The 15000-nt window shown below is 36.2% G+C and overlaps 1 protein-coding gene across 23 annotated transcripts in view; it reads left to right on the forward strand.

Annotated features, from left to right (window-relative positions):
* LOC137627117 (tyrosine-protein phosphatase 10D-like) overlaps window positions 1-15000 on the forward strand; it is a 616151-nt gene that overhangs the window by 157385 nt on the left and 443766 nt on the right. For 15 of the 23 annotated variants that reach the window (XR_011041117.1, XR_011041112.1, XR_011041114.1 and 12 more), the window contains one exon: window positions 3822-3925. The exons of the other annotated variants lie outside the window; for them this stretch is intronic. Coding sequence is in view for 1 of the 15 variants with exons in the window: in XM_068358160.1 (XP_068214261.1) it covers window positions 3822-3925 (104 nt within the window). In the remaining 14 variants the exon portion in view is untranslated. The remainder of the gene's footprint in view (window positions 1-3821; window positions 3926-15000) is intronic. 23 annotated transcript variants of the gene reach the window in all.

Here is a 15000-nt window from a genome sequence, read left to right on the forward strand (position 1 = left end):
GACAACAATGAGATACTTAACACTTCTTCACCCAAGGGGTTAATTACTGTACTGAAATTTGTTCAGTGTACTTTCCTCTTGGTAAGGGTAGAAGAGACTCTTTAGCTATGGTAAGCCGCTCTTCTAGGAGAAGGACACTCCAAAATTAAACCATTGTTCTCTAGTCTTGGGTAATGCCATAGCCTCTGTACCATGGTCTTCCACTGTCTTGGGTTAGAGTTCTCTTGCTTGAGGGTACACTCAGGCACACTATTCTTTCGTATATTTTTTTTTCTTCCTCTTTTTTTTTAAAATGGTGTGTTGGGCAGGCTTAATAGAAAGGCCATGGATGCCTGGTAGTTTATCAAGAGGTTGTCTTTTCCTTTTCTGATTCTTTTTCTTCTCAAAGCCATCCTTACTGTCCTCCCTTCAGTTGAAGTGGCTATCCTGGAGGGTATTTACCCTTGCATGGTGTATCGGCTTCTCCATGTTGACCAGTTTTTCCAACTTTTTACTATTGTCTATGGGTATCATCAATCACTTTATTTATAATTCTGTACATATTGTTTTTGTTATAATTCTCGCTAGTCTAGTTTTTAAGTATGATGTCTATTTTTATTTCTATTAATTATTATGCTCTCTGGAGACATTGAGGAAAATCCGGGACCAGTACGTCCTAGATTTCGTCAATGTCGTTTTCTGTATTGCAATATTCGTGGTCTTCATGAAAATATCCAAGACCTTACAGTTGCGCCCAGACAGTATGATATTCTTTTGTGCTCAGAAACTTTGGTTTCTAATATGAGGCACTCATCTGAGCTCCTTATAACTGGTTTTAAAAAGCCATTAATGTTGAAACGTGATGCCATCCCTAGGACCAGGGGAATGGCGGTGTATATTAGGACGGAGTACCCTGCTTCTCGTAAGTCCTGCTATCAATGTGGATGTCATGAGATTCAGGTAATAAAAGTTTGTGGCAGGCATAACAACTTTTATTTGTGTTCGATCTACCGGAATCCAGACATGGATGATTCTATCTTTGATTGTCTTCTTACCATTATGGCTAAGATACAAGGAGATGACAGATAGGCTTCTTTTGTCTTTGTTGGTGATATATATCTCTCCTACCGATCGCCATGGCTTAGGAGCTTTAGACTTTGCCTCTGAATCAGGCTGTGAGCAAATTATAAATGAAGCTACTCACAGGTCTGGTAATAGCTTGGACCTCGTATACACTGACTCCCCTGGCGTTATAACTAGTAAGGTTGGTTCTCCAGTCGGGACATTTAATCATACTTGATTTCATTAGTAGTGAAGACTGAGCAGCCTGTCCCTGATATATCATACTCTTGTAAAATTTATATGAAATCCCAAGCAGACTGGAATGGGATTTTGCATGATCTTTTGTACTTGAATTGGTCATAATTATATAGTAGTGTAGATCCTGTTGTCCCTTTGAATGAGAATCTAGTCAACATAATTGATAGGCATATCCCTTCTCGTGTGCTAAGGTACCGAGTGAATGACAAACCATGGTTCAATGATGATTGTAGACGTGCCTATTTGGAGAAGCAGGAGGCCTATCACCGTTGGAAGGGTAACAGATCAGATTTGACCTGGAACTACTATACTCAGCTTCGAGCTTTTGCTCAGAGAGTTTATGCCTCAACTGAAAAGGAGTACAATTTAACCATAAAAGAAACCCTTTCTGGTACAACTCAGGAACATAAATGGTGGTCTACCCTTAAATCTGCACTCTTTGGTGTAGATGCAACAGTTCCTCCTTTACTTAACCAAATGGGTCAGTCACTCACTGTCCAAAGAAAAAGGCAACCCTGTTGGCTGATGTTTTTGACAGTAAACAGAGTAATGAAAAACTTGAACTTCCTCATTCCTGTTTTCCTGAGGCTAAACTAACTAGTTTAGCTTTCCGATCTCGTGAGATCAAAGCTCTGTTGAAGGACCTTAATGCTTATGGTGTTATAGACCCGAATGGTATTTTTTTTTTTTTATAAAGACAGCAGATTTCTTAGCTCCAAAGTTATCTGTTATTTTGCGCAAGTTAGCAAGAAGAGGAGCTTTTAAGAACTTGTTGGAGAATTGGTAATATTACTCCTCTTTGTAAATGTGCTCGTGGTAGCTCAAGTCCCACTGATTACCGCCCAATTTCCATAACTCCCATATTATCTAAAGTTTTTGAAAGTTATCTGGCAAAACGTCTTAATAGGTTTGCTGAAGGTACTCATCTACTCCCTAGTTTGCAATTTGGTTTTCGTAAAGGCTTTGGAGCATGTGATGCCCTTCTTACAATCTCCAATGCTGTACAGAAATCCCTTGATTGTGGTCAGGAAGTTCGTATGATTGGCTTTGATTTTAATGCTGCCTTTGACCGTGTTAATCATGAGGCCCTTGTTTTCAAACTGAAACAGTTGGGAGTGGGTGGGTCGTTTCTTAGCATTATTATCGATTTTTTAAGTAATAGATCATAAAGAGTTGTTGCTGATGGGCACCATAGTGAGTATAGGAATGTGATATCCGGTGTTCCACAGGGTAGTGTTCTTGGCCCATTACTTTTCATACTATATACACATGACATGTGGTTTGGCCTAGAAAACAAGCTTGTTGCATATGCAGATGATGCTACTCTTTTTGCATCTATTCCATCCTCTGAATGTAGATCTGTGGTTGGTGAATCCCTTAATAGAGATTTAGCTAAAATCAGTGCATGGTGCAAATTATGGGGTATGAAGTTGAATCCTTACAAAACTCAAAGTATGATTGTAAGTAGATCAAGGACGGTGGCTCCTCAACATCCAGATCTCAGTATTGATAATGTTTCTTTAAATTTGTATGACTCTTTTAAAAGTTTAGGTGTGATTCTCGAGAGCAAATTTACTTTTGAGAAACATATAAGGTCTGTGTCTTCTTCAAATGCACAAAAAATAGGCTTATTGAGAAAGTCTTTCAAGATTATCGGTGATCAATCTATTCTGAAGAAGTGTTTTAAGTCTTGCATTCTACCTTGTTTTGAGTATTGTTCTCCTGTCCGGTCTTCAGCTGCTGATTCTCATCTTAATTTGTTGGACAGAAACTTACGGTCTATCCAATTTCTTATTCTTGATCTAGATATTAATCTTTGGCACTGTCGTTCAATTAGTTCATTATGCATGTTGCATAAAATTTTTCATAGCTCTGACCATCCTTTACATTCAGATCTCCCTGGTCAATTCTATCCTGTTCGTAATACTAGGCAGGCAGTTAATTCTAATAGCCAGGCCTTTTCCATCATGAGGCTCAATACTACACAGTATTCTAGAAGTTTTATTCCAGCTGTTACCAAGTTGTGGAATGATCATCCTAATCGGGTAGCTGAATCAGTAGAACTTCAAAAGGTCAAAGTTGGAGCAAATGCTTTGATGTTGACCAGGCTGACAGGAGTCTTTTTATAGTTTATATATGACATATCTGTTTTTGACGTTGTTAATAGTTTGTATAGGACATATCTGTTTTGACGCTGTTACTGTTTTCAGAATGATTTATTGCTAATTTATTCTCATTATTTATTTACCTCCTTATTTCCTTTCTTCACTGGGCTATTTTTCCCTGTTGGAGCCCTTGGGCTTATAGCATCTTGCTTTTCCAACTAGGGTTGTAGCTTGGCTAGTAATAATAATAATAGTAATAATAATAAACCCACAAATTATAGAGAAAAAAAATAAACATAAATTTTCAGCTTTCGAAGGGACTGTGTCCTTTCCTCTTCATAAAACAAACGGAAAATTTTGTATTTTAATGCATGTTTATAAACCTTACATTTGTTAATCTCCCCCTACTCCCTTCAGGACCCAATGCACCTGGGAGGTTCATCATGTGGTACCGGAATGAAACGGCAATTTTAGCGCTGTGGCATCGGCCTCACCCGGCAGGAATCTACTCCCATTACCAAGTAAGTGGATACGACACCAAAGGATTTATTGTAATGGGTTTGGTGTCTTATTTGGAATGAGCAACCGGCCTTAATTTGTAGTTATTAGCTCTAAATTTTTTTTTTTAATATCTTTTTTAAAATTATGATAATGAAAATTAGCACAAAGGTGTGCTTATTGTGTAGGGGTGTGGCTGAATGCGCTACGTGTATGCATAATGATATCAATGTAGACTTGTTTGATATTGATTATTCACTTTATAGAACATTTTCATTTTATGCATGACACTAGATTTGTACAGTTTGGTCTTTATTGTCCACTGCAGGACATTATATCTGATAATGGAAAATATTTGCAATTTCGGCTACCTTTTATATATACATATATATATATATATATATATATATATATATATATATATATATATATATATATATATATATATATATACATATACATATATATATATGTATATATATATATATATATATATATATATATATATATATATATATATATATATATATATATATATATATATATATATATATATATATATATATATATACAACCATTCACTCTCCATCTGTCTAAATCATGGGAATGTTTTGGATTAATATTATTATCATTATTATTATTATGTTGGTATGAAGTCCATATTCTTCTCCATCTGGTAACAGTGCAATTTACTGTATTGTCGCCTTATCTGTTTAACATGTTGGATATTTATCGACACCAGATATTTCCTTAGTTCACCTAAGTACTGCAACGTAGTATGCATGTCTCACTGGCATTATCAGTAGGTGGAACATGCTGTGCTTGAAAGGCTTAGTGACACTGGGCTGTTTCCACTTTCGTTGTTCTTGTTTCAATTTTTAAAGATATCATTACACTTGAATTTTTTATACTTTACTTTTATTCTGACGGCTGTTTTTTTTTTTTCCCGGTCCTCCACAGCAGGGGAACCCTACTCTCTACAGGACATACACTCTCATTATATCTTGTTCGCTCAGAGTATTCAACATTTTATATCACGTATTGCTCATTTACTGTTAAATCATCACTGTCAAAGGACATATATTTTAGAGAGAGAGAGAGAGAGAGAGAGAGAGAGAGAGAGAGAGCTAATTCCACCTCTGTCCTTGCTGTTCTCTGCCTTCTAATATTTGTTTGCCCTTCCCTTATCAGCTCCTCTTTTTCATCTTTCCTATATTAATTTCCTCCTCTCTGATAGTCGTCGTCATCGTTACCCTTGCCCTATTCCTTTCTTCCCTATTCTCTTCTGTACTCTGCTCTCCCTATTCCTCATCTCCATAGTTTCACTTCACCTTTTTTTTCCTATTTTCCATTTTCCTTCCTCTTTCCTCTAAGTATCATTAGAGTCGATATTGGTTCTGGAATACTTTATCTGTTTTTTTTTTCTGTAGTTCTACGTGTTCTCTTCATGGAGAGAGAGAGAGAGAGAGAGAGAGAGAGAGAGAGAGAGAGAGAGAGAGAGAGAGAGAGAGAGAGAGAGAAGCGGTAGCGTAATTTAAGAGACCCCTCATTTAACCATTTCCCTTTTACTGATGCTGTCGTTGACTGTCTCTGCCTTATAATATTTTCTTGTTTTGACCCCCCCCCCCTTTTTTTTTTTTGCATCTCCTCTAGCTGCTTCTGTCTTATAAAGTTGAAATGTTCAGAATGACTGTCTTTCACTTCCTTAAATGTCCCCAGTGAAATCTTTCATGAATTCAATATTAGTGCATATGTTCCTCATATCCTTAATTATCATAGAACTCCTCATCCCTTCCACCGTTACTCTCACTGATTGTACCCTTTGTCTCATCACATATTATTGTTATTATTATTATTATTATTATTAGTAGTAGTAGTAGTAGTAGTAGTAGTAGTAGTAGTAGTAGTAGTAGTACTAGTAGCCACGTTACAACCTTAGTCAGAAAACCGGGATGTGATGATGCCATAAGCTCAAGAGTTCCAACAAGATAAAACACCACAGTTAGAAAATCAATTAAGACAATGAATAAACTACAAGAGAATTAGTGAACAATTAAAAGAAATAGGCTGAGAACAATAACAACAGACCATCCATGTGCATTACAAACTTTAAAAGCTTAAAAAGATACAAGAGAAGAAAAATATAATATATAATAGTGTGTCGAAGAGTTCCTTGAGGCGAGAGATCTCTTCCCCAAGGCAGTGGAAGACCATGGTACCGAAGCTTACGGCACCAATCTTCTCCTAGAAGAGCTGCCTATCATAGCTAAAGAGTCTCTTCCACGCTTACCAAGAGGAAAGTAGCCACTGAACAATTACATTGCATTAGTTTAACACTTGCGTAAGAAAGAATTGTCTGGTAATCACAGTTCTGTCCGTTCAATGAGGACAGAGCAGACTGTGAAAAGAATAGGCCAGACTAATTCAGTTTATTTGTAGGCGAAGAAAAATGGAGCCGTAACAAGTGAGAGGGATCCAATGTGATACTGTCTGGCTAGTCAAGTCAAAGGACCCAATAACTCTCTAGTTGTAGTATTTCAATGGGTGGCTGGAATGTTATAAAAAAAAGTTCCAGACCTCTTTGTCCTATATTTAATTACATTTGATGACCAGGGTAACAAGGAGGGTGACTAGTGTATTTTGCAGTCAGGAAAGGTGGAATAATTATTTCCATAGTTGGATTTGGCGGTTCTTTGTCCAAACCTGATTAAAAACCGTTGATTCAGAAGCTTGTGATCTATAAACAGTTCTTGAAACACTTTACGTTGATGTTCAGAAACTCGTCAAATGAAAATCTTGTCATTGGAGGTACTCTTTTCCAGCAAAAGGACATCAACAAATATACATGGACTTCACCATGTGGCATTTGCTGAAATAAAATAGATCACATAACAATTAATAAAGAGAGAAGGAGGCCAGAAATGTGAGAAGCCTGTGAAGTGCAGATATTGGTAGTGATCACCAGGTCCTCGTTGACACACTGAAATTAAAACTGAAAACACTCAACAGAAATGTAGATAGAATACCTAGGTTTGATACAACCAAGCTTGTGCAAGATGATCACAGAGAAACATCTGCAATTGAATATAGGAATCTATTTGAATTATTAGAGATTTTGAGATATGAAGGAGAGACACTTGATGAAAAATGGTGTGGTATTAAGGACATATATCAGTAGTTAGTAGTCAGGTTTCGGGACATGCACTTAAAAGGAAAAGCCATGGGTATCAAGTGATACTTAGGATACTATAAAAAGAAACAAAGACAGAAATTGAATGTTGAAGGTTTTCGAGGAAGTAAGGAAAATTACAAAGTAGAGGGTGCTAAGTAATCCAGTATCGATAGAGGTCAAAATAAAAGCCAAGAATAAGGGGGGGGGGATATTTAGACAGGAAAGCAGATAAGGCTAACTAAGCTATGAACTCAGGGAGCAGTTATGTTGTAAGAATTGCACATAGAATTATTGATGAAATTTATATGGGAGCCAAGTAGATGGAGCATATGGCCATAAAAAAGAGAGATGGGTCTGTTTTAACAACCGAGGATGAAGAAAGGCAAAGTGAGGTCATTAATAGGAAAGACAAAGTGAATAATTTGAATGATATGCATGAACATCTTGATGTTCCCATGGATTACTCCAGTGTGTTTGAAATCGAAGCTAGTATTGAAAAACTCAGGAGATGGAAAGCCCTTGGTCATGGTGGAATAACTGGTGAGATGGAACTGGCTGAAAATTAAGTGAATCCCAGAATACTTAATAAGTTATTTTGTAAAATGTGGCATGAAGAGACAAAACCTGATGAAAGGGGGCTAGGGGTGTCGGGGAAAATGGCAAACAAAATAATTACAGAGCCATCATACTTACGTCAGTTGTCATGAAAATATATAGGATTTTTATTCTAAATTCACTAGAGAGAAAGATTGAAGAAAATGTGATATTATTACATAATTTTGTACTGCACCAGACATCAGGCAAAACCAATTCTGAATAGCTAATGCAGGTATGATCTAAGCAGTAAAAGTGTTACTACTCCTTTTCCTGCTTTTCAGTCTTGTTAATTAACATGATCTCTCCATCTTTGTATTTCATAAGATTATCCTCGTTACTTGCAAACTTAAGTTTATTTTCCTGCATTATCATTTCAAGATCTTCATTCAATTTACATTCTTTTGTTAGAACATCTGCAATCATGTCTTTCTTTCCATCCAGCCAACTGTAAGACTCAATACAGCCCTCAGTCAACATGTCTTTCATCTCCTGTATGCTGTTCCTGAGAAGCCTTTCCTCAACCTGCTTGGTACTCCCAGCAGATTCTAGCAGGGGTATTGAATCTGTGAACAATTTGATTGGAATTCTCTTTCCATACTGACCAAATAATAACTGTTCAATCTGACTCGCAAAAAACTGACTGTTATCAATAATCTTAGTCATACTTCTGGTTTCAGCCGTTTTTGCAGAATGACATACCTTCTGGATAGTCTTTGACTTCGAGTTAATAGGGACCACACGTCTATTTCTCTTACTTCCTAGTAAAATCAGATTGCCACTTATGCTTCTCTCATGTGTATTAAAGGAAGCATCTGTAAATCCATATATCTTCATAAATTCTTTTTTGTCAACTCTTGTAAATTCTACTTTATTTGGTCTATCATTTATCTTATCGATTGTACGACAAAATAGCTAGTCCCTCTATAGCTAGTTCCAAAATAGCTAGTGCAAAACGGCTAGTTCCAAAATAGCTAGTATACCAAGAAAGCTAGTTCCAAAATAGCTAGTATACCAAAACAGCTAGTTCCAAAATAGCTAGTATGCCAAAACAGCATATTTCTAAATGGATGGTTCTGAAATAGCTTGTTCCAAACAGTAAGTTCTAATTGGTAACTCTTAATATGCGCTATCTAATATATATATATATATATATATATATATATATATATATATATATATATATATACGAAAAACTGTATCTATAGTACATTTTTCAATTTTTTTTATTTTTCTGGTTTCCTTGTATTTTGACTGATACGCAGTAAGATTAAAGGATCTTATTATTTAATTAATTGCATAATCCTTGCTGTGTGCTTTAAATAGTTCGAGACACCATTTATATACCTTAATGAGCGTAACTACCTTGAATGCTAGTTACGCGTTTTATCGCCACCGCCGCTTAAAACTACTGTTTACCTTGGCGAAGGTTATCCAAGACGGGGCAGATTCCTTCCACTCTTCACGGTGAACACAAGTGGCTAATATTCTTATAAATTGACGTGAATATTATTTTCAGTATTGCATGAAGTCGTGTGCTGTTTCACAGTGAGAATAACTTTACCATGCGTTTCGTGTAAGACTTCACGTTAATCATCCCTGCTTTCGTAATTACTGATGGGCGGGAAACGAGATCTGCTGCTACGTCCAAAGAAACTTTCCATCAAGATGTTATCAAGTTGGTGACCGTTGGATGGATTATTGCACCGGAATGGATTACGCACCTGAATGGATTACTCAACTGAACAAACCAGCGCAAGGCATTCTTTGAGGTAGGTCTCGTTCCGTTTGGCACACAGAACAAGACTTTAAAGTTGCCCTATTATTTTAGTGCGCCTTCATCAAACTTCTAAAAATAATCTCGATTCCTTAATTATCTCTTTAAGTCAGTCAATTTTTTTTACACTTGCGAGATCCTTTAATTAACTGTGATATTAAATTTTAGAAAACTTTTGTAACTTTGTCTTGTCACAGATATTGAATTTTGTCTCGTTGATTGACAGCTTTCTTTTGTTATTTTAGGATTCGAGGTATTCGAAGTGTAGGGGGATTTGGTAACCAGTGCCTAGGGTACCAAACATCTGGGCGGCTTCGTGGTCTTCCTGGGAATGTAATAGTTCAAGATAGCTTTTTACCTTGCTGAAAGTGTTGCTTCAGATTCACCTAATAAATGCTTGAATTTTTTGCATTCGTATTTTTTTACATCTCTCTATTATTTTCGAATATGGCGACCGTGACAGGATTGATGAATTTGTTCAGTTTTCCGCCCAGATGTTTTTGCGTAAGTTAGGGATGAAAGTGAATATTTCGATATTTTTTAGCTTATTACATTTTTTGAGCGATTTTTGGCTCGGGTCGTTTTCAGTGTCGTGATATTTTTGGTATTAGACCTTTTTTTCCAGTTAATTTTGTTCGATTTTTCCTTTTCACAATGTCTAGTCAACTTAAAGTGCTTGTTAATTCTCGTAAGTATATACGAAAGTGTATTACCGAGAATCATCATAACATTTTTACGTTTCCTTCTATGTCTTTAGCAGAAAAGGGTAAATTAAAGTTGCAGTTTGAGAATTGGATGCACAGGTTGGAGGATTTAGATAAACAGATTTTATCACTGAAATATGAACAGTGGAGTACAGAGGAGGAGGAAGCAAAGTCTGAGCAAGAGTTACAGATGTGTCATAATTATGAAGACAAGCTTTTAGAATGTTTATTGGCTGTTGATTCTTCGAATGGTAAGTCATCTGTGCCATCTACTAGTGATCAAAGTGCAGCTCGTAGTTTGCTCAAGAGTCCAGTTGCTCCCCTTCCTACGTATGGTAGCTCTGAGGATGAAGACTTGGATAGGTTTCTTTGTGAATTTGAAGACACTATTAGTAAATTTAACTATCCAGAGTATGACAAACTGCTTTTGTTGAAACAACAGATTACTGGTAGGGCACTCATTTTATTAAACTCTTTAGAGGCTGATAAGCGAGGTTATTCTTTTGCCAAGGACTTGTTAATTAAAGCTTTTGCATCGAGTGATACTCAGAAATTCAATATTCTGAAACAATTGTCGGAACTTAGGCTTAATGATAGTGCTGACCCGTATGATTTCATTTCCAGAGTTCGTTTAATTGTTGAAAGGGTACGAAAGCTACAGATTGATATTGACTCAGTGCTTCAATATTTCATTTGGGAAGGAATGAATATATCCTTTAGGAATCACTTTATCCAAATTACTAATAATCATAAACCAAAATTGAGTGATATTCTAGAAAATTATTTTGAAGCTACTGAGCGGTATTTGGCAAGCCAAAGGCAGGGAAAACCCAATCGCAAGAATGTGGCCCCAAAGGAAACTAATCAAATTTCTGCTGACAATGCCGCTTCTGCTATGGCCATTAATATAAAACCTGAAACAGGTAAGTCAAAAACCTTCAAGCCTTGCAGTATTTGTACTAAACTTGATGGCACTGAAGCAAATCATCCAATTTTTAAGTGTACAAAATATTGTTCACCCAGTTCTAAGCTTGATAAACTTGAAAACTTACGAGGCTGCATTAAGTGTTCAAATTTGAATCATGAGAGTAACGCTTGTAGGTATAGATTTCATAGTCGCTGTAAACACTGTGGAGATTGGCATTTTAATTTTTTGTGTCTGAAATTGGATGATAATGTTAAACAGGATGTTAAGTCTTTTCAGTCTAGCTCAAAAAGTGAAAAGAGTATGCCTAAAAAGGATGAAAAATCTCGTAAGCAAACCAATAGTAGTGTTGTTAATGTAACTGAAGCTTTTCAGGTAGACTCTGATGTAGAGTCCATTTTACCTACATTTACATGTAATATTGAGGGTAAACTGTTGATTAGAGGCCTTAAAGATAGTGGCTGTCAATCTAATTTTATTTCCAGTACAGTGGCTGAAAACCTGAACCTTAAGGTGATCAGGGATAATGTATCATTAACTTTGAATGGTATAAATTCTTCTCGGAAATATTTAACCAGGTTGGTAGAAGCCAATGTTGAAATTAATGGGGTTGTTAAAGTAGTTAAGGCTTTATGCATTCCAAGTATAAGTATTTCATTGAAGCTTCCTCAATTGGGTAAAGTTGTACAAGGATTCAAAGACAGAGGTTACATGTTAGCTGATAAGAACCTTTCATGTCATGATAACTTTATTGATAATGTCGACTTCATTCTAGGGTCAAAGTCATGCCACTGCTTACCTCAGAATGAGATTTTATTTGGGTTAAATAGAACTTCAGTTTATGCTGAAACCCAGGCAGGGATATTATTGCAGGGTAATACAGACCAACTCCTTCAAGATCTTCCTTATTTACCATATAAAGTTAGTAGTGGTAATATGGCTACAGTTCCAGAGTTCAATATTGATATGAATATTAACAGTTGTCTTTTATCTGACCTTACCATTGAAGAAAGTTTACTCCCTACAGAATTTTCCATATTGGACGAGAAGGGAAACCTTATAGAATCTCAGCTTGAAAAAGCATTAAACCATGTTTTGGAGGAGAATTGTTCCAGGTACACGAACATGAGTAACGGAGGCCCAGAAGCTGAAGATTCAGAGCTTAATAACAAGCTAGTAAAGTATGCCCTTGATAATATGGTAAGAGATGGTGATGGTAGGATTGTAGTCCCTCTTTTGTGGAATTTTAAGGTGGCTCATCTATTGGGTACAAATTATGAGTTGGCTTTAATGGTGTTAAAATCTAATTTGAAGAAACTTCAAAAAGACGAAAATAAATTATCCCTTATGGACAAAGTATTTAAAGACCAGTTAAAGAGTGGAATAATTCAGAGAATTGACAATCTTCCCCAGTTCCTAGAAGAACACCCAAGTCATAGTTTCCTTCCCCACATGGGTGTATTTAAATTGAACAGAGAAACTACTAAATGTAGAGTTGTGTACCTCTCTAATCTTTGCCAAAAGAGTAAGGGTGGGGGACTAACAATTAGTCACAACCAAGCCATTTTTCCAGGCCCTACTTTAAATCAAAAGATTGTAGCAGCATTATTGCATCTGAGGTTTGGATTTAATTTGCTGTGTTTCGATATTTGTCAGGCCTTTAATAATTTATCTTTAAACGACGTGGACAGTAACAGGTTACTTTGTTTATGGTTCCGTGATGTAGAAAAGAAAGACTATACTATTGTAGCTTTTAAGAATGTTAGGCTAAGTTTTGGATTAAGATGTAGTCCAGCACTGCTAATGTTAGCTTTGTATAAGATTTTGATCCTCGATATTGATGATGAAAGTAAGTCTCTGGTCGAACTCAAAAAACTGATATATCAGTTGAGTTATATGGACAACTGTGCCATTGCTTTTGATTCTTCTGCTGAACTTGAATGGGCCTATAAACAGGTTAAAGGTATTTTTGAACCCTACCATTTTAGGTTACAACAGTTCATAACAAATGATTCTAATTTGCAAGAAATCATAGATTCAGAGAATGAGGTTAAGACTGATAGGAACGTAAAGTTGCTTGGTTTAGTGTGGGATCGGGAAAAGGACTGTTTATCCACCAAGCCCATAAATCTTGACATTAAGGCCAATACCAAGAGGGAAGTTTTACGTACTATTGCGTCGCAGTATGATCTTTATAATTTTAATGGCCCTTTACTTAATAGAAGCAGGCTCTTCCTACACAGATTACAATGTGATCAACACTTGAGTTGGGATCAAGCACTGGATAAAGAACGTTCGAGAGAATGGCAAAATATTGCTAAGCAAGCAAATGCTGCTCCTGTCATCAAAGTTCCTAGGTTTGCGGGAAGCAGAGATGACACTTACAAGCTGATAGCTTATTCTGACAGTAGCAAATGTATATTTGGAGTAGTGATATACATACAGTGTATTTCCACAGGTAAGCTAAGTTTTGCTTTTGCAAAAAATCGTATGGTAGGAAAAAACCTTCAATCTAAAAGTATGCCTTCCCTTGAACTACAAAGTATTGCCTTAGCAGTGGAATGTCTCTTAGATTTATACAAAGAATTATCGGGTCCCTCTTGCATTAAACCTATTAAGATTCAGGAATTAAGGGTTTATTCAGATAGCCTTGTAGCTTTATCTTGGATATATTCGCACACTCACAATCTTGATAAACTACAGAAATGTTCTGTGTTTGTGAAAAACAGGTTACACGAGATTAGTGAACTGTGCTTAAAACACCCAGTTATATTTTCGTTTGTATCTGGAGAAGAAAATCCCGGGGATTGTATTACACGTTGTCTCTCTTATAAATCACTCATGCAAACTAACTACCTTACAGGTCCAGACCTTGTAAATGCTCCAAGAATGGAACATAGTAAGGATACTTTGGAGTTTGTGGTACCAGATCCCAAAATGGATATTCAGATACCAGTAAACAGTTTGGGTGCCTACATTAGTAGTAAGGATATAGAAATTGAACATTTTCAGATGACTTCAAGAGTTTCTAGCTTTCATAGATTAATTTTGATTTATCGCAATGTTTTATTGTTTGTCAATAAGCTGAAAATTAAGGTGATGGCTAGGGATCCTGACAAATTTAACCATTTAAAGACTTTTCGCAGTGATCATAATTTTTTTGCAGAGGCTAGTAGATTGTTGCTGTCCAGGGACCAGGGATGTTATTTTGCTGAAGAACTTGAATATTTTAACTCTAGTGAACGTTTACTTAAGGACGTGCCAAGAATAGTTGGACAACTTAATATTTATATTGACAGAGAAGGACTGTTAAGAGTACGAAGTAAGCTGTCCAGACTTAAAGATGAAGGGAGGTATAGGTTTCCTATTTTGTTGTCTAAGGATAGTACTTTAACTACATTGATTATCAGAGATTATCATGAACGGTTTGCTCATGCAGGTGTGTATTCTGTCTTGTCAGAGATGCGTAAAATGTTTTGGATGTCTAAGTCTTATTCTACAGTTAAAAAGGTGTTGAAGTCTTGTGTTGTGTGTCGACGTTTTAATGAAAGGGCTATCAAGCTTAACCAGAACTCTTACAGAGATTTCAGAATTAATGCACCAGAAATTCCTTTCAGGTATATTTTTATGGATTATATGGGTCCATATTTTGTGCATAATAACAGTCAAAAGGTTAAAGTCTGGTTATTATGTATAACTTGTAATTGGAGTAGGGCAATTAATTTAAAACTTTGCTATGACTTGTCGGTAAAGGAGTTCTTAAGAGCCTTCCAGTTACATTGTTTTGAGTTTGGTTTGCCAGAGTTATGCATTTCTGACATGGGCACTCAACTAGTAGCTGGAGCCAACATCATCATGGACTTTCTAAGGGATCCCGAGGTCAAGCTGTATTTGGAGGAAAATGGAGTCAAACCGATTCAGTTTGA

The sequence above is a fragment of the Palaemon carinicauda genome, chromosome 34 (assembly GCF_036898095.1).
Source record: "Palaemon carinicauda isolate YSFRI2023 chromosome 34, ASM3689809v2, whole genome shotgun sequence".
Lineage (NCBI taxonomy): Eukaryota > Metazoa > Arthropoda > Malacostraca > Decapoda > Palaemonidae > Palaemon > Palaemon carinicauda.